The sequence below is a fragment of the Coregonus lavaretus genome (assembly GCF_964263955.1).
Source record: "Coregonus lavaretus genome assembly, chromosome: 24".
In the NCBI taxonomy this organism is placed as follows: domain Eukaryota; kingdom Metazoa; phylum Chordata; class Actinopteri; order Salmoniformes; family Salmonidae; genus Coregonus; species Coregonus lavaretus.
In genome coordinates, this window is record NC_140011.1 from 35,845,209 (window position 1) to 35,863,513 (window position 18,305).

An 18,305-nucleotide genomic window follows, 5' to 3' on the forward strand; every position below is an offset into this window, starting at 1 on the left:
ATTAAAAATATGTTCTTATCTCAAAAGGCATCATCAAATTGCAGGCAAGAGAGAAGATCGAGGGATATCAACTGTAAGAATAAAGAGTGTCATGATTTGACCAAGAAGTAGAAGTGGTCAATCACGTGCAAATATGTAGTCGTAAAGTTAACCTGTAGTGTAACAAGCCAAGGGTTTAATACATGGCTAAATATAGATGTAAAATAACAGTATCTTGCTAATTAATGGCAGCAGCATTTAAAGTTCTCGCAGTTTGTTGTTGATTTTTTGAGACACAATGAACCGACACATGAACAAATTAAGCTCACTAAACCAGTCTTTCAAATGGTATGCAAAGCAAACAGACGCGGTGTTGAGTCCCTGATCGTGGCCTGCCTGCAATTACCAGTTGGGTTTCCAGACTTCTTCCGCATTTTCCTACGACTATCGGGCTGTGACGTGAATGCTGACGGCGGCCTTGGGTGCTGGCGGAGCTGGGGGCTGTAGCGATTCTGAGTATCAGTGGAGCTTCGAAAGTCTCGGCCCCTCCCTCCCTGCGCCTCAGCGGCCCGCCCAGCTAGCGCAAACTCCCGATTGAATCCTGCCCGAGTCTGGGGAAACCGGACGGCCTGGAAATCGAGCGACGGAGAGAGGCCAACCCGTACTACAAAATCTGGTAAGCAGGTTATCTTGCGCTTTTTTATGTGCACGGAGCATATGAAATGCCTTGCATATGTGATTGCATTTACATTATTCTATTTTTCTATCTGACAAACGGAGAAGCGTACGAGGAGTTGGGCCTTTCTTGCTTATTTGGGCCCAGGCCTCAAGCAGGCCACTATTACGGCCTAGAAAATACGGGAGGGGATTTTTCTAAACATCGGTAACGTTAGTCTGCTGGTCAGATACCCCCACAAATTACAATAGTAGCCACCATGTTCAAATATGATATTGTGCATGCATTATTATGCATTAGTGGCCAAAATGTTTGTCCAGTGATCTCCAACACAAAATGGCGTACCTCTGTTTTTGAAAACACTGAAGGAAATGGGCGTTAGCTAGGCAGGCTAGCCGCCATAGTTACCTAGCAATAAACATTTCAGATGGCTCGCTATCTAAATGTATTGATATTGACTATCGGATGGATGTGTGCGCTCTGTCATGAAACTCATGTTTACATTGATGTTAGTTAACTAAAGCTGCCTCTTCACATCTTTTTTTTAAACAACATTGACCACATTTAGCTAGACGATCTACTATTTGATTGATGTTAGCTATGACGTAACCATTTTACTACGACAGACAGATAATTTGGTGAAATTTCCTCATTTTGTTTGCTTGCAGACCTTTTGTCTTAAATGTTGGCTTCTTGCGTAAATAGACATTATACCAGTCGTTTTTGTACTGAGTTTGTTCCTATTTTCATGTAAGGCTAGCTAAAGGTTTTGAGTGTGATCAGCTCATTTTGCATCTGTCCGGTGAGCGTCATGCAGCAGCACCGCCTGTGTCGCGCTCCCACACTTGTGCGCCACACCTGCTGTCAGATTTGACCAAGGGGTGGGGGAATTGGATAAAAAATGTAACGGCACATTGCCTTGGCTGAGTCGCTCGAAACATTTTTGGTTTCGGTACATTTCGGCGAGTAACCACATAGATTTTTTCACATTGCTGGACTATGAGGATTACGACAGTAATGTATTTGCTTGGCTGAAAACATCTCTCGTTATGTCATTTACATTTTTGTCATTTAGCAGACGCTCTTATCCAGAGCGACTTACAGGTAGTGAGTGCATACATTTTTTTTCATACTGGCCACCCGTGGGAATCTAACCCACAACCCTGGCGTTGCAAGCGCCATGCTCTACCAACTGAGCTACACGGGGCCCATGTCAAAGCACATTACAACAAAATGATGATATTCTCATTTTTATCATAGATGTAAAAACCCTAATCACATAGCTGCCTATACCCTTCCTCCTTTTGGTTTAGGCAGTGGGCCAAGTAATATAGCTAGCTAGCTTAGGTTTGCCCCAAATAAGACCAATATAATTGGTGTCTAGACAGATTGGGACATGGCTACATTTCACAGGATGTGAAGTACATGTGCTTAATGATATCCGTTACATTGTACCAAGATTGTTTCTTGTTAGAGAGAAAAATATGTTTGAGATTTAGGATTTGAATATGGTAGACTAGGGGCGCAACTTTGGTTTAAGAAGTGGGGGGAGGGGGGGGGGGGGGGGGGGGGGGGGGGGGGCATTACCTGGAGGGGGGACCTCCCTCTGGATTTTTGGGGCATCTAAAGCTAATTTCCTGTATTTCTACCAGGGCTGTCCCTGACACACACAACAAATCTTGGTCGACCAAGAGTAGCCTTTTCTTTCGACCAATCGATTTGGTCGTAAATTTAATGTGTATTTTTCCATATACAGACACACCCTCCCAGTGTGTTTTAATAAAATTGACTATATGTAGTCTACTGAACTTGTCTGATGCTTTAAGCACACTGTTTGATTAAATAATTAAGACACACAAATGACTCAAGGGAGCCAGAGATCAAGATAGCCTAACCAGAAGAAAAAAAAACTGTTCCCGACCCCCTCCCCCCCTGGTCCCGCTGCTGCTGGCCTTACCAGATTTTGCCGATACGCTCCTGAAGTTGCCGGTAATAGACTACACCGGTGGTCAGCAACTTTTTCCATTTGTAGTGCCATTTTAGCTTACAATTTCTATGATTTTCATATGCACATTTTTGTGGAACAGTTTCATTTAATTTATAATAGTCTTTGGATCTCAAAATCATTGTTTGTAGTTAATTGACATTCTATCTAAATCTAATTGATAAAAATAAATATCCTATAAATTACATTGGCAATGAATGGCTTTTCTGCAAAGAACTTGAAACATTGTATCAACTGGGTGGCCCAGAAACTCCTGCTAGCAAACTTGAAACATTGTATAAAATATTCTGGGCCCTCCAGTTTCCTGCGCCAATGAGCTCGGGACAGACACAGTTGTAGGCTATTTGTGCAAGGGATAAGAAGTAATATGAAGTATTTTTTGACGTTTCCACTGGATCAGAGCATTCCATTTTTCCATTTCATGCCGAGTGGTTATCGAAAGGGAGAGAGCTGGAAATATTGTTCAAATACTTTGAGGAACTATATCATTCTCAATTGATTATAAAGACAGACTTCGTTTACTTGCTGTTTGAGGTGAAAAATTACTTTGAGAAGCTCCACAGCTCATTAGTGGTGGTGAGTTAAGGCAATCAGAAATACTCAGACATCCCCAAATGGGCACATTTTATAGGCCTACAGTTGTGCGCAGGCCAAGTAGACTAGTCCTACTTCTATATGCGTAATCGGGTGTGCATCCTTACTCAACATTGACAAACAGGAGCGTTTCGAACAAAAGACAATAAATAAATTGACAAAACTCGTAAATGGAATAAAATAAACAAAAACGTGTTTCTCAAGTGTAGCATAAGTTGTGAGTTCTGCAAAACACATGTCCATTCCGACAATGAGAACGGTAAATTACTAATAATAATAGTATATTGGATGCATTAACAGAGATTAGCATAACCAAACAAACATTGCAGAATAGAAATTATGGGAATTAACGGTAAATGTAGGCTACTACTGGTGATGATATATGTAATGGGGAATTGATAGACACAGCAAACAATGCACACAATGAAATTATGAAACAATGAATACCCACAAAATGGCGGGAGAGAGCAGCGCATTCTGGAGAGAGATGTGCCTTGTGCATCTGAGCCACAATCCCCATATTCTTGGACCGTGGCATCCCTGTGGCCTCCAATGGATTAGTCCACTGAGACGGGCGCAAATCAGACAGGTGCAAATCAGACAGGTGTTTCGTGTGCCATGAAAAAAATTATCTATTTGCGACTGCTCGACAAAAGAAAAACATTGTTTTCAATACAGACCTGTACTGTCATACAGTATTCCACATAAGGCACCCAGACCTTATGAAAGTTGCACAGTATACACTTAATCTTGTAATAAATCAATTTTAGTGATACATAACTTGACATTTCTGCCATCCATTGTGACATTGTGGGAGGATAACCAACCTTCCAATTAATGGCAATGCATTTCTTAGCTGCTATAAATGAACATGACTGGGCATTCAAACATATCTATCCATTCATCATCATCGATAGTGTTTCCCAGGTCTTCCTCAGATTTTTGCTTGATGTGTTTTGTGTCATAGAGAAAAGCCTCTTATCAACTCTTGATACTGTTTGGAAATCAACTTGAGGTTTGTCAGACTGCCTTAAAGTAGTTTAAATCTATGAAGCTTCTTGCTTGTCCAGTGTTTGCTGCACAGAGAAAATAAAGTGTTGTATCTGCAAAAGTTCACCTCAGCGCCGTCACAGACTGGTCTTCCCTGTCTGCCTGACCCTGATGTGACCCCTGTCACCATCTGATCCTGCTCAGATGAGGCATGACAAAGAAGTACCTTGGTGTACATTTATACATTATATTATCCAAGAATATAATCAATGGTTCAATAATTGAAATTAACATTATTCCCAGATCCCAGACTGTACCCTACCCATCAACTCAAGATGGAACTTTGTATCATTCACTGATTGTTATAATATAATGCAAAATTCACCTGAGCTCCGTAGACTGGTCTTCCCTGGCTGTCTGACCCTGCTGGGACACCTGTCACCATCTGATCCTGCTAAGACATGATGAGCATAGTGTTGTGTACTGACTGTGCACCATGACAGTGTAGCCTGTAGAGCTGTTTATACCGCGTCAGAGAAAAGTAGGGAATTAGCTAGGGAAACTGACAGATCAATAATGTTATATTGCTATACTGACTAATAAAAACTAACATTGCGCTGTCAAAAAACGTCAGAATATCGGTCCTCATTCGTTTGGCCACTGGTTTCATCGTTTGATTCAGGTCTGGTGTGATTGAGGCAAAAATAATAGATCAAGTTAGTGAGCTGGCTAGCTAAAGTTAGCCAACTTTTGACTAGCTCTAATTGTACATCAACTGGCGAAAACTAGCCAAGTTAATTGACTTCGGTTGAAACGGGACAAAAAAGGCTGCAAAACATTTCCATACACACAACAGCTGTTAGATGCTACTACCTGACAGATAGCTAGAGCTGAACTGGCTGTGGTAGCTACTAGCTAGCTAGTTCATTCAGACAGAACTTCAGTGGAGAGGGATGAAACATGTCATGTTACATCCTACCCGACCGCTCTGAGGCGTCCACATGGTCCTAAAGCACATGGATGCCGCTTTTTGTATCACACAACAATGTTTAAACTGTGTTGGACAAAAATGCAATTTTAGAATGGGGGGGGTCATGTCCCACCCTGTCCCCAGTGAAAGTTGCGCCCCTGTGGAAGACTCACATTTTGGTTGGTCATTAGGCCTATGTGACTGATTTGACTGGTAAATTCTTGCCTCCAGTGCTGCACTGACCAATGAGGTGTAAGGACAATGGATGAGGACGAGACCAGGCTGGCACTACATTCCCAAGAGCCTAAAATCATTCTCCATGGGTCAGGTAATAGCTACATTTTTTTTGCACATTCAACTAATTCCCTGTACTGTTCTTTGTTCTGCACAAAAATGTAACATTTCTTCAAAGCTTTTTTTGTTGTTGTCTAAGAGTGCATGAATGGGTCTTGTGCAGTATGTTTATGTAGGCCTATGCTAAAGATATCCAACTGTTCCTGTGTTGATGTGTTCCAGATGAAGGCGGTGCTGCAGGGGAGGAGTTTGTGGTGGAGTTGCAGGAGACGATGCTGGTGTCGGAGGGGGAGGGGGAGGGGGAGGGAATGGCGGTGCATGGATTCGCTCCAGACGAGCTGGTGATCCAGGATGCTGTTGAGGACGTGGTGTCTGAGTATGTGCACTGCGATGAGGACGAGGAGGTTGCTGTGGAGACGTGTGTGATGTCACTGGAGGGGGAGGACGAAGGCGTTGCCATGGGGGACATCCCTGAGGATGTGATTGTCGCAGACGGGCATACCCAGGATGAACTGGACCCAGAGCAAGACACAGACGGCTGTGGTGACTACCTGATGATCTCCTGTGAGTACCAGGCTGCTTCTCTCCTCTCCAGTTCTACATCAATACCACTGTCACCTGGCCTCTTATAAAGAAAACATTGCAGTTAAACTAATGACCAGTAGTGAATGGATCTCTCACTCTGTCTGTCTCTTTTCATCTCCTTCCAGTGGATGAGGCAGGCAAGATGGTGTCAGACGATGGTACAGAGGTGACTGTGGAGGGAGCCGTGGAGGACCAGGAGGTGGAGAAGGATGAGGATGGCCAGGAGGTGATCAAGGTGTACATCTTCAAGGCAGACTCTGGGGAGGATGACCTGGGTAAGGAGACATTTGAATAATGTTTAATACCCTAAGAAAGAGGGATTCTATAACCTATAGTAGTTGATCACCAAGAAGTATTATATCAGTGTGTGGTTGTCTGTGTAGGAGAAACAGTGGACATCAGTGATGGAGACACAGAGGACGTGGCACTGACGGACTCTACAGGCCGAACGCTTCGAGAGAAGATGGTGTACATGTCTCAGGGGGGCCATGGTAAGAAATACATTCTGTGTGTGTGTGTGTGTGTGTTTTACGGTTGTGTTGTAACTAGTATGTTCCCCTGCAGGTTCATCAAAGATATCTGATGAGGTTTATATGGAGGTGGTGGTGGGGGGTGAGGAACCAGTGACCCACGAGCGGTCGTACGACGGCACGGCTCTCAGCAAGGACTTCATGCCTGTGGCCTGGGCAGCCACGTATGGTCAGTAACACACTATTTATATACAAGCATACAGTTTAACAAGGCAGAGAATGTCTTCTTGCTCTCCTGTCCTCTGTAGCGATAGGTACAGTGAGGGGGAAAAAGTATTTGATCCCCTGCTGATTTTGTACATTTGCTCACTTACAAAGAAATGATCAGTCTATATATTTTTAATGGTAGGTTTATTTGAACAGTGAGAGACAGAATAACAACAAAATAATCCAGAAAAACGCATGTCAAAAATGTTATAAATTGATTTGCATTTTAATGAGGGAAATAAGTATTTGACCCCCTCTCAATCAGAAAGATTTCTGGCTCCAAGGTGTCTTTTATACAGGTAAAGAGCTGAGATTAGGAGCACACTCTTAAAGGGAGTGCTCCTAATCTCAGTTTGTTACCTGTATAAAAGACACCTGTCCACAGAAGCAATCAATCAATCAGATTCCAAACTCTCCACCATGGCCAAGACCAAAGAGCTCTCCAAGGATGTCAGGGACAAGATTGTAGACCTACACAAGGCTGGAATGGGCTACAAGTTGGTGCGATTATTCGCAAATGGAAGAAACACAAAATCACTGTCAATCTCCCTCGGTCTGGGGCTCCATGCAAGATCTCACCTCGTAGAGTTGCAATGATCATGAGAACGGTGAGGAATCAGCCCAGAACTACATGGGAGGATCTTGTCAATGATCTCAAGGCAGCTGGGACCATAGTCACCAAGAAAACAATTGGTAACACTACGCCGTGAAGGACTGAAATCCTGCAGCGCCCGCAAGGTCCCCCTGCTCAAGAAAGCACATATACATGCCCGTCTGAAGTTTGCCAATGAACATCTGAATGATTCAGAGGAGAACTAGGTGAAAGTGTTGTGGTCAGATGAGACCAAAATTGAGCTCTTTGGCATCAACTCAACTCGCCGTGTTTGGAGGAGGAGGAATGCTGCATATGACCCCAAGAACACCATCCCCACCGTCAAACATGGAGGTGGAAACATTATGCTTTGGGGGTGTTTTTCTGCTAAGGGGACAGGACAACTTCACCGCATCAAAGGGACGATGGACGGGGCCATGTACCGTCAAATCTTGGGTGAGAACCTCCTTCCCTCAGCCAGGGCATTGAAAATGGGTCGTGGATGGGTATTCCAGCATGACAATGACCCAAAACACACGGCCAAGGCAACAAAGGAGTGGCTCAAGAAGAAGCACATTAAGGTCCTGGAGTGGCCTAGCCAGTCTCCAGACCTTAATCCCATATAAATTCTGTGGAGGGAGCTGAAGGTTCGAGTTGCCAAACGTCAGCCTCGAAACCTTAATGACTTGGAGAAGATCTGCAAAGAGGAGTGGGACAAAATCCCTCCTGAGATGTGTGCAAACCTGGTGGCCAACTACCAGAAACGTCTGACCTCTGTGATTGCCAACAAGGGTTTTGCCACCAAGTACTAAGTCATGTTTTGCAGAGGGGTCAAATACTTATTTCCCTCATTAAAATGCAAATCAATTTATAACATTTTTGACATGCGTTTTTCTGGATTTTTTTGTTGTTTTGTCTGTCTCTCACTGTTCAAATAAACCTACCATTAAAATTATAGACTGATCATGTCTTTGTCAGTGGGCAAACGTACAAAATCAGCAGGGGATCAAATACTTTTTCCCTCACTGTAACTCTGCTCTAGCAGGGGTGAGAGAAGGTGTGCATTTGCATTGAATGTTTGCTGTGTGATTCCAGGTTCTGAGGACAGTGAGAGCTGTGAGAACCGAAACGGTGCTGCCAGTGCTCTGCTGCACATTGACGAATCAGACGGAGTGGACAAGGTCAACAGGCAACGGAACAAGAGAACAAGGGCTGAGCCTCGCCAGGTCCAGACAGGTATGCAACTGTCAGATGGGACAAAAAAACTGTCTGGTACTGATTCTATGACTGCAGGTCACTTATAATGTTTGCCAAACACACTGCACAGGCTTTCACATTTAATTTCTGAATACAAGACCGTCTTGTTTTTGTACCGTCAAGTGATATCTGGGAGTCATGAGCTTTGTATCTATCCTAATTTTCTTCTCTCTCGCCGTTTCCCATCCTAGCCATCATCATTGGTCCGTATGGCCAGCCTCTGACAGTATACCCCTGCGTGCTCTGTGGCAAGAAGTTCAAGTCGCGAGGCTTCCTGAAGCGCCACACCAAAAACCACCACCAGGATGTCCTTAGCAGGAAAAAGTACCAGTGCACGGACTGTGACTTCACCACCAACAAGAAGGCCAGCCTTCATAACCACATGGAGGTGCACACGCTGAGCAACAAGGCTCCGTTTGAGTGTGAGGTGTGTGGCAAGGAGTTCCACCAGCAGGCGGCGCTGTTCTCCCATCGACTGCAGCACCACCACCGTGAGCCCAAGAGCCCGGTGCCTTCACAGGCCAACAAGATGCACAAGTGCAAGTTCTGTGACTACGAGACGGCTGAACAAGGACTGCTCAACCGCCACTTGCTGGCCGTCCATAGTAAGAGCTTCCCCCACATCTGTGTGGAGTGTGGCAAGGGCTTCCGGCACCCCTCCGAACTGAAGAAACACATGCGCACACACACCGGCGAGAAGCCTTACTCTTGCCTCTACTGCGACTACAAGTCGGCTGATTCCTCCAACCTGAAGACGCATGTCAAGACCAAGCACAGCAAAGAGATGCCCTTCAAGTGTGAACGCTGCTTCCAGACCTTTGCTGAGGAGGAGGAGTTGCTGCAGCATGGACTGACGCACGAGGAGGCCAAAACCCACCAGTGTGCCCACTGTGAACACAAGAGCTCCAACTCCAGTGACCTGAAGCGCCACATCATATCGGTGCACACCAAGGACTACCCCCACAAATGTGCCGTCTGCGATAAAGGCTTCCACCGGCCGTCTGAACTGAAGAAGCACTCGGCGTCGCACCGTGCCAAGAAACTGCACCAGTGCCGGCACTGCAACTTCAAGATCGCAGACCCCTTTGTGCTCAGTCGCCATATCCTGTCGGTTCACACCAAGGAGCAACAGGCCTCTCCTGAAAAGAACGGGGCCAAAAGGACCTTATTGGGGCCTTCCCCAGCCTCTGCCTCTGCCAGTGCACCGGTGGCAAAGAAGCAGGTTTTGGTGCCTGGTGCTAGTTCTAGTGCTGCGGGCTTGGCCACAGGGCCCAGGGAGAGGAGGGTGTACCAGTGTCAGTACTGTGATTACAGCAGTGGGGATGCCTCAGGCTTCAAGCGCCATGTGATCTCCATCCACACAAAAGACTACCCCCACCGCTGTGAGATCTGCTCTAAAGGCTTCCGCAGGCCCTCAGAGAAGAACCAGCATATTGCACGCCACCACAAGGACTTGGTGCAGGCAGAGTGACCCTGGCACTGCCCAGTCCTCATACCACCAGAACAACACTAATGCAACCACCACACCGTAATCAATTGTATGTATGTGTGTGTGTGTGTATACTGCATTAACAGGGAACATCTATTATTTTTACCGCAATGACTCTCAAGCCAACTTTCCTGCAACTGAAAATGAATTTAAATGTACATATACCGGTGAAAGGCCTATGGAATAAGGTGACAAAGCCCTGTACAGACTTGCACTTTATCTGCATGTCCCCCTGCTGGTGACAGTATTGCATGGCAGAATGTGCAAGAGTCTCGGGTCTCTGAGGTCTTTGTAGAATCATCGTTTTTACTCCACAGCCACAATCAGTTCTTTATTAAAGTGGCGATTTTTAAGCCTACTTTAACTTGGCACACGACTAAGATAAAATATGATCTACAAGCTGTTTGTATTCACACAATAAAATGGACACTCACCTGCTGAGAGAAAAAGCAGATCTACTGAGCAGAGTAGTCGAGATGAACTCAATTCCTAATAGCACTTGCCACCAATTTATTTTAAGAATTATGAATGCAGTAATCATGAACTCATGAATTATACCTGATGCTTTGAACGCTGAGACACGAAGAGTATGTGTGTTGTATGTAGTTGAGTTCTTGCTTGTATGTATGCCTGTTGTGAGAGATGTCAGTTAATGTATCTATTGTGCTTCCTGGTAGTCTGAACCAACATCTCCCTGTTGTCTTATCTTTGGTATTCTGAGGAGAACTGTCTGTCCGGTCATGTACAGTGTCTGGAGAAGGAGTTGACTGCATCATAGCAAATAGCCAAGGCCGTTGTAAGGCTTCAGAGAAGGTTTCTTAGTTGATTCACTTCTTAACACAGTGAGATACTACATGTGGCTGACCATGCCATCGGGGTAGGGGGATCTAACATACAGGTAAGCAGTATCATTTAATGAACTCCATCCCATAAACCCCTCTTCATACACATTATTTTACCCCTAATAAGCTTGATTATCAGACACCTGACTGAAGTGTGATGCAACGCCAGCAAGGCCTTCAGAGTGAGGATGCACAATATCTGGTACTGCTGATTCATAACCACAACATGCTACTTTACGCGCTCCTCGCCTCCTCAAAACCCATTGGATGAGAGTGCCAGAGGTCCGTCCCCTCTAACCTTCTCCTTCAATGGGTTTTGAGAAGGAGAGAGGATGCGAGGAGTATGCGATTTGAGATTCTCCCATCAATTTATGTCAGTGTCCAGTGAGCGGTATTAGTTCCCTGAAGAGAGATGTAACTCATAAAGACTGGTGGTATATTTGTACTCTGGCTTCGACAGTTACTTCCCCTGTGATAATTTTTAGTTTTTATATTTATTTCATCATCATGAAATTTGTTGTATAGTTCAGTGTAACTAGAATTCTATGGGACGTAAATTATTGTTTTGTACACGAATCTGTAAAAAGTGTGTAGATGTAAACACTTAAACAAAAGGAGGAATCAGAACTGTGTTGTTATGGATGTACTTGACGTATTTGTTAAAAAAAGCTATGAAAAAAGTTAATAAAAGCAAAGTATTTTACCTGCATGTTTGTCTTTTTAATAATTGACCAACATGTACAGTGCCTTCAGAAAGTATTCATACCCCTTGACTTATTCCACATTTTGTTGTGTTACAGCCTGAATTCAAAATGGATTAAATGTTTTTTCTCACCTATCTGCACACAATACCCCATAATGACAAAGTGAAAACATGTTTTTAGATATTTTTGGAAATGAAATACAGAAATATCTCATTTAGATAAGTATTCACACCCCTGAGTCAAAACATGTTACAATCACCTTTGGCAGCGATTACAGCTGTGAGTCTTTCTTGGTACGTTTCTAAGAGCTTTGCACACCTGGATTGTACAATGTTCGCACATTATTCTTTTTAAAATTCTTTAATCTCTGTCAAGTTGGTTGTTGATCATTGCGAGACAGCCATTTTCAATTCTTGCCATATATTTTCAAGCTGATTTTAAGTCAAAACTGTAACTAGGCCACTCAGGAACATTCATTGTCATCTTGGTAAGCATTTGACCTTGTGTTTTAGGTTATTGACCTGCTAAAATGTGAATTTGTCTCCCAGTGTCTGTTGGAAAGCAGACTGAACCAGGTTTTCCTCTAGGATTTTGTCTGTGCTTAGCTCTATTCCATTTATTTGTATCCTAAACAACTCCCTAGTCCTTGCCAATAACAAGCATGCCCATAACATGATGCAGCCACCACCATGCTTGGAAAATATGAAGAGTGGTACTCTGTGATGTGTTGGATTTGCCCCAAACATAACATTTTGTATTCAGGACATGAAGTTCATTTCTTTGCCACATTTTTTTTTTTTACTTTAGTGCCTTATTGCAAACAGGATGCATGTTTTGGAATATTTTTATTCTGTAGAGGCTATCTTCTTTTCACTCTGTCATTTAGGTTAGTATTGTGGAGTAGCTACAATGTTGTTGATCCATCCTTAGTTTTCTCCTATCACAGCCATTAAACTATTTTACAAATCAAATTTTATTTGTCACATGCGCCGAATATAACCGTGAAATGCTTACTTACAAGCCCTTAACCAACAATGCAGTTCAAGAAATAGAGTTAAGAAAATATTTATTAAATAAACTAAACTAAAAAAGAATAGAAAAAGTAACACAATAAAATAACAATAACGAGGCTATATACAGGGGGTACTGGTACTGATGTGCGGGGGTACAGGTTAGTCGAGGTAATTTGTACATACTGTTTTACTGTTTTAAAGTCACCATTGGCCTCATGGTGAAATCCCTGAGCGGTTTCCTTCCTCTCCGGCAACTGAGTTTGGAAGGACGCCTGTGTCTTTGTTGTGACTGGGTATTTTGATACACCATCCAAAGTGTTATTAATCACTTCACTATGCTCAAAGGAATATTCAATGTCTGCTTTGTTTATTTTTTTGCAATCTACCAATAGGTGCCCTTCTTTGCAAGGCATTGGAAAACTTACCTGGTCTTTGTGGTTGAATCTGTGTTTGAAATTCACTGCTCGACTGAGGGACCTTACAGATAATTGTATGTGTGGGGTACAGAGATGAGGTAGTCATTCAAAAATCATGTTCAACACTATTACTGCACACAGAGTGAGTCCATGGAACTTATTATGTGACCACTTAAGCACATTTCTACTCCTGAACTTATTTAGGCTTGCCATAACAAAGGGGTTGAATACTTATTGACTCAAGACATTTCTAAAAACATATTTCCACTTTGACATTATGGGGTATTGTGTGTAGGCCAGTCAGTGGTGTAAAGTACTTAAGTAAAAATACTTTAAAGTACTACTTAAGTAGTTTTTACGGTTATCTGTACTTTACTATTTATATGTTTGACAACTTTTACTTTTACTTCACTACATTCCTAAAGAAAATAATGTACTTTTTACTCCATACATTTTCCCTGACAGACAAAAGTACTCGTTACATTTTGAATGCTTGGCAGGACAGGAAAATGGTCCAATTCACACACTTATCAAATGAACATCCCTGCTCATCCATATTGCCTCTGATCTGGCGGACTATCTAAACACACATGCTTCGTTTGTAAATGTTTTTGGAGTGTGCCCCTGGCTATCTGTAAATTTACAAACACAAGAAAATAGTGCCATCTGGTTTGCTTAATATAAGGAATTTGAAATTATTTATACTTTTACTTTTATTATTGATACTTAAGTATATTTTAGCAATTACATTTACTTTAGATAATGAAGTATATTTAAATCCAAATACTAATAACTGCAAGGAGTAGGATAACATTTTCCATAGAATGATGGTACTCCAAGGTTGCTTTTAGAGCTGGGTTTACATTAGGGCCTACATGTGATCAATTCAGACTTCTAAAGCAGCTTATATTACTTAGGATCAGAGGTATTAAATACCTGTCATATACAAGAGTAGAATAACTGACAAACTGATAAAGCACCAGGCAGTATTTTATTGGAACAAATCGGGGAAGTGAAAAACTGGGCTTCAGTGGGCAATGTAGCGTAGCTGCAGGTTAAGGCGGAACCTGATGGGTCACCGCAGCTAAAAGTGGTTCCTGGTTGCCACAGTTGCCATGGGTATGCCTGCCCATCAAGTAGAAAAGCCATGCAGAAGGATCAAGGGAGGATGCTTTGGAAGTGAAGAACATTGATGAAATTACGCAGCGGGACACTCATCTGCGGAAAGAACGAAAGAAGGTTCATATTTATAGGTCTGTGACACTCCACACTTCTAACCATAAATATTGTTCATATAGGGCCCTATTCAACCGGTATCGCTGAAGCCTTACAGATTGCAGGCTAGAAATGTTAAGGTCATTCTGATTGAGCAGACATATGCTGCAGCCTCCGCTAACGCAGGAACATTGCCTTTAAATTTAAATCACTCTGTAACGCTGAACTTCCACGATATGGATTTAATAAAACCCTTTTAAAAAATCAAATCAAATCAAAACAAATGTTATTTGTCACGTGCGCCGAATACAACAGGTGTAGACCTTACCGTGAAATGCTTACTTACAAGCCCTTAACCAACAATGCAGTTCAAGAAATAGAGTTAAGAAAATATTTACTGAATCAAATAAAAGGAACACAATAAAATAACAATAACGAGGCTATATACAGGGGGTACCGGTACCGAGTCAATGTGTGGGGGTACAGGTTAGTCAAGGTAATTTGTACATGTAGGTAGGGGTAAAGTGACTATGCATAGATAAGAAACAGCTAGTAGCAGCAGTGTAAAAACACATGTCACAAACAGAAATGGAACAAACCGTTTTTGGGGAGGATAGCAATGTTCTCAGGCAGAATGCCAGTGTCCAGGGAGAACTGCTTAAACTTCTGAAGCAGGTCAGGGCTCAGGTCTGTCCCACGGGCTGTAGACACCGCACATACAGAACATGGCAGACTAAATATACTATGAAGGATACAATACAATTTATAATATAAGATTACTAACAAATTATGGAGGAAAAAATAGTGACAAAATGAGACTGAGTTATAGGAATTGACAGAGAAGTGGAAAGGAACTTACCATACAGTTTGTTGAGCACAGTTGAAACACCTCCCTTGGTCTTGATGGTGTGAATGAGGGCGTACTCATCATACTTAACATCAACGACACGCATGTCATTTTCATTATTCCAGCCTAGAGAGAAAAAGAAGATGAATTGACACACATATTGGTGCACTTTGTGTGTGTGTGTGTGTGTGTATGAACAGGGCCGGTTCCAGGCATAAGCAACATACGTTTGTTTTTTAGGAACTGTCGGGGTCTCAACAAATGATTTATATGTACACTAGATGACTGACAGGGGGCGATGTCTTGAAGCCACCGCGACTCCATCTTGGCACTCCCCCACCGTTGTAAAAAATATTTTGGAAGCTATACATTTACATTTACATTTTAGTCATTTAGCAGACGCTCTTATCCAGAGCGACTTACAGTTAGTGAATACATTTTATTTTTATACTGGCCCCCCGTGGGAATCGAACCCACAACCCTGGCGTTGCAAACGCCATGCTCTATCAACTGAGCTACATCCCTGCCGGCCATTCCCTCCCCTACCCTGGACGACGCTGGGCCAATTGTGCGCCGCCCATGAATCTCCCGGTCGCGGCCGGCTGCGACAGAGCCTGGATAGAAATGCTTTTATAATTGTTTACATTTGTTTTTGCAACACTTATTATAAAGACACCTTAGTACATACTTTTAAACTATATTATGTGAGCTAAACATATATTTTTAGAAAATATATATAAAAAACATGTCTATATAATATTTAGAAAGTACTAATGTTACTTTCCCCACTACAACAACAAAAATACTTAAATACATGTAATTTTACCTTGAAACAGTTAAATGAAATACTGTTGAATTCCATTTATTCCTATGGAGGACTGCTTTTCTGAGGAGTGCCAATATGGCCGACCAGTGGCTTCAAAGCCTCTCATTGGCCAATAAATAGCATCAGCAATCCAGGGTTTACACACATCATTGGTCTCAACTTACTATTGAGAGTAAGAATAGAATAATACACCAGGTGCAATTTGATTGTGCATCAGCAGTTTTTCTCTTGTTATGTTATGTCAGTCACTGACAGTCAGCTAACAATTGGATGGCCATATTGGCACTCCTCAGAAAAGCAGTCCTCCATAAGCCATTAAAAAATGTGTAGAATTTCAAGAAATTAGCTTTAAAACGGCAAACATTTCTCTCCACCCCATGGCAAAATGAGTAGAATTGCATGACGTTTGTTATAAAATTGCAACAATTTATTTACGCCCCATGGCGAAATGTGTAGAATTGCAGGAAATGTTTCTCTCCACCATCAAGAGGGGGGCCACTAAAATGTTTTTCTGCGAGGTGGGGGGCTCTGTAACCAATTCTCACTTAGGGCCCCCAAAAGGTTAGACCCGGCTCTGTGTGTGTGTGTATAGGTTCTAGACTTACGCTGGCTCTTGAAGATGAATTTCCCAGGAAGGTTTGTCTTCTCAGCCAGGTGGTTCATTCTCCAGCAGGAGCCATCAGAGCTACAGAGACAATATAGTTAATACAGTATCAGCAGAAAGTCTCTCTCTCTCTCTCTCTCTCTCTCTCTCTCTCTCTCTCTCTCTCTCTCTCTCTCTCTCTCTCTCTCTCTCTCTCTCTCTCTCTCTCTCTCTCTCTCTCTCTCTCTCTCTCTCTCTCTCTCTCTCTCTCTCTCTCTCTCTCTCTCTCTCTCTCTCTCTCTCTCTCTCTCTCTCTCACTCTCTCTCACTCTCTCTCTCACTCACTCACTCACTCTCTCACTCACTCACTCACTCACTCACTCACTCACTCACTCACTCACTCACTCACTCACTCACTCACTCACTTCAGGCTAGCATATGCCATGTCCAGGTCTCCATCAGCAGTTGGTGTCAGAATGGCGGTGCCCATCTTCATGCCGGCCCTGTGGCTGACAAACCACTGGGCATTAGTGGCAAATCCAATCAGGTACCACTTTCCTGCCACCTGAAAAAAAACTGCCCTGATTAGATTACATCACCTCCTCATTCACTGAATTTTTCAATCCTAAATCTGTGAGAGCTGATACCGAAATATCCCTGAATCATTTATAAATGAAAATCTCAATAACTACTGTCTCAATATGAGCATCTGAAAATGTGTCACTAGAATTCCTACATTTCTCTTAATCCTTTCCATTTGTATCTTGTTTTCATCACAATTCCCTTGTTTGTATTTTTTCTCCTCCAGTTAATCCCTTTCTTCATTCTTACCCCCTGTAGATTGAAGTCTCCTTGGGGCATAACCTCAGCGGTGACAACCAAGGAGCAGAGCAGTGCTCCTAGCGCTCTCAGCAGCATGGTCGTCATGGCTACAGCAGAGCAGGTTCCAAATCAATAATTTTAAAGTCAGGGGTTGTACGAGGAAGAGGACAGAACAGGAGATCTGTTTTTCTTCGCTGCCTCTCACTCCTATATATACTGTAGAGCATGGGTTTACATAAACCCCCCCCCCCCCCTCCTTCCCATACACAACCTGCTACCTGCCACCTTCTCTATTCCCCACCCCCTAGACACACACACACACACACACACACACACACACACACAATACCAACGGGTGGAGATGGGGCTTGTGGGGGGTGGGGCCGGGACCTCCCAGTTACTCCTCCCTCTATGAACCCTGGAGGTGGGATGGGTTCAAACAGGAGCAGTCCCCCCCATCCCCCACTGCCACCAGGTGAACTGATCCACATAAAGGAATATCCTGAACTGCATTTTGAGATGATGAGAGAGAGATTTCATCAAAGTGCAAGTGTGTATACACATTTAATCTCAAATACATTTGCATAACTTGAGAAATTATATCATGAGTTGTGATGCTGATTGTCAAGCCTCAGCCCATCAATTTAGAAAAATAACACCAGCAAAAATTGACAAAGACTGTGATGAACAATGCAGTGTCTGCCTCTCCAGTGCTTTCTGTGGGCAGGAACCAGAGAATCAAAACAAACTGTCAGCACTTTGGATGGTAAACAGAGCTCCCCCTAACACAAGCCCTGTATCTATTTTCGTGTGTGTGTGTGTGTGTGTGTGTGTAGTTTAATGTGAACTCTAACTATCTGTGTAAAACC

The 18,305-nt window shown here is 43.0% G+C and overlaps 2 protein-coding genes across 2 annotated transcripts; one reads left to right on the plus strand and one right to left on the minus strand.

The window, feature by feature from the left end:
* Nucleotides 1-133: 133 nt before the first annotated feature.
* LOC311100214 (zinc finger Y-chromosomal protein 1-like) lies at nucleotides 134-11,713 on the plus strand. Its single transcript, XM_084141028.1, has 8 exons — nucleotides 134-655; nucleotides 5,446-5,542; nucleotides 5,731-6,072; nucleotides 6,219-6,368; nucleotides 6,477-6,584; nucleotides 6,658-6,792; nucleotides 8,518-8,658; nucleotides 8,871-11,713. The coding sequence occupies exons 2-8, from the start codon at nucleotides 5,476-5,478 to the stop codon at nucleotides 10,148-10,150; spliced, it is 2,223 nt and encodes a 740-aa protein (XP_083997154.1). The 5' UTR covers nucleotides 134-655; nucleotides 5,446-5,475; the 3' UTR covers nucleotides 10,151-11,713.
* A 1,787-nt stretch (nucleotides 11,714-13,500) lies between these two features.
* On the minus strand, nucleotides 13,501-17,781 carry LOC311100224 (lipocalin-like). The gene is made up of 6 exons (XM_084141044.1): nucleotides 17,446-17,781; nucleotides 17,040-17,179; nucleotides 16,637-16,716; nucleotides 15,218-15,331; nucleotides 14,958-15,059; nucleotides 13,501-14,361 (listed from the first exon to the last, which is right to left on the minus strand). The coding sequence occupies exons 1-6, from the start codon at nucleotides 17,539-17,541 to the stop codon at nucleotides 14,342-14,344; spliced, it is 552 nt and encodes a 183-aa protein (XP_083997170.1). The 5' UTR covers nucleotides 17,542-17,781; the 3' UTR covers nucleotides 13,501-14,341.
* Nucleotides 17,782-18,305: the final 524 nt, after the last annotated feature.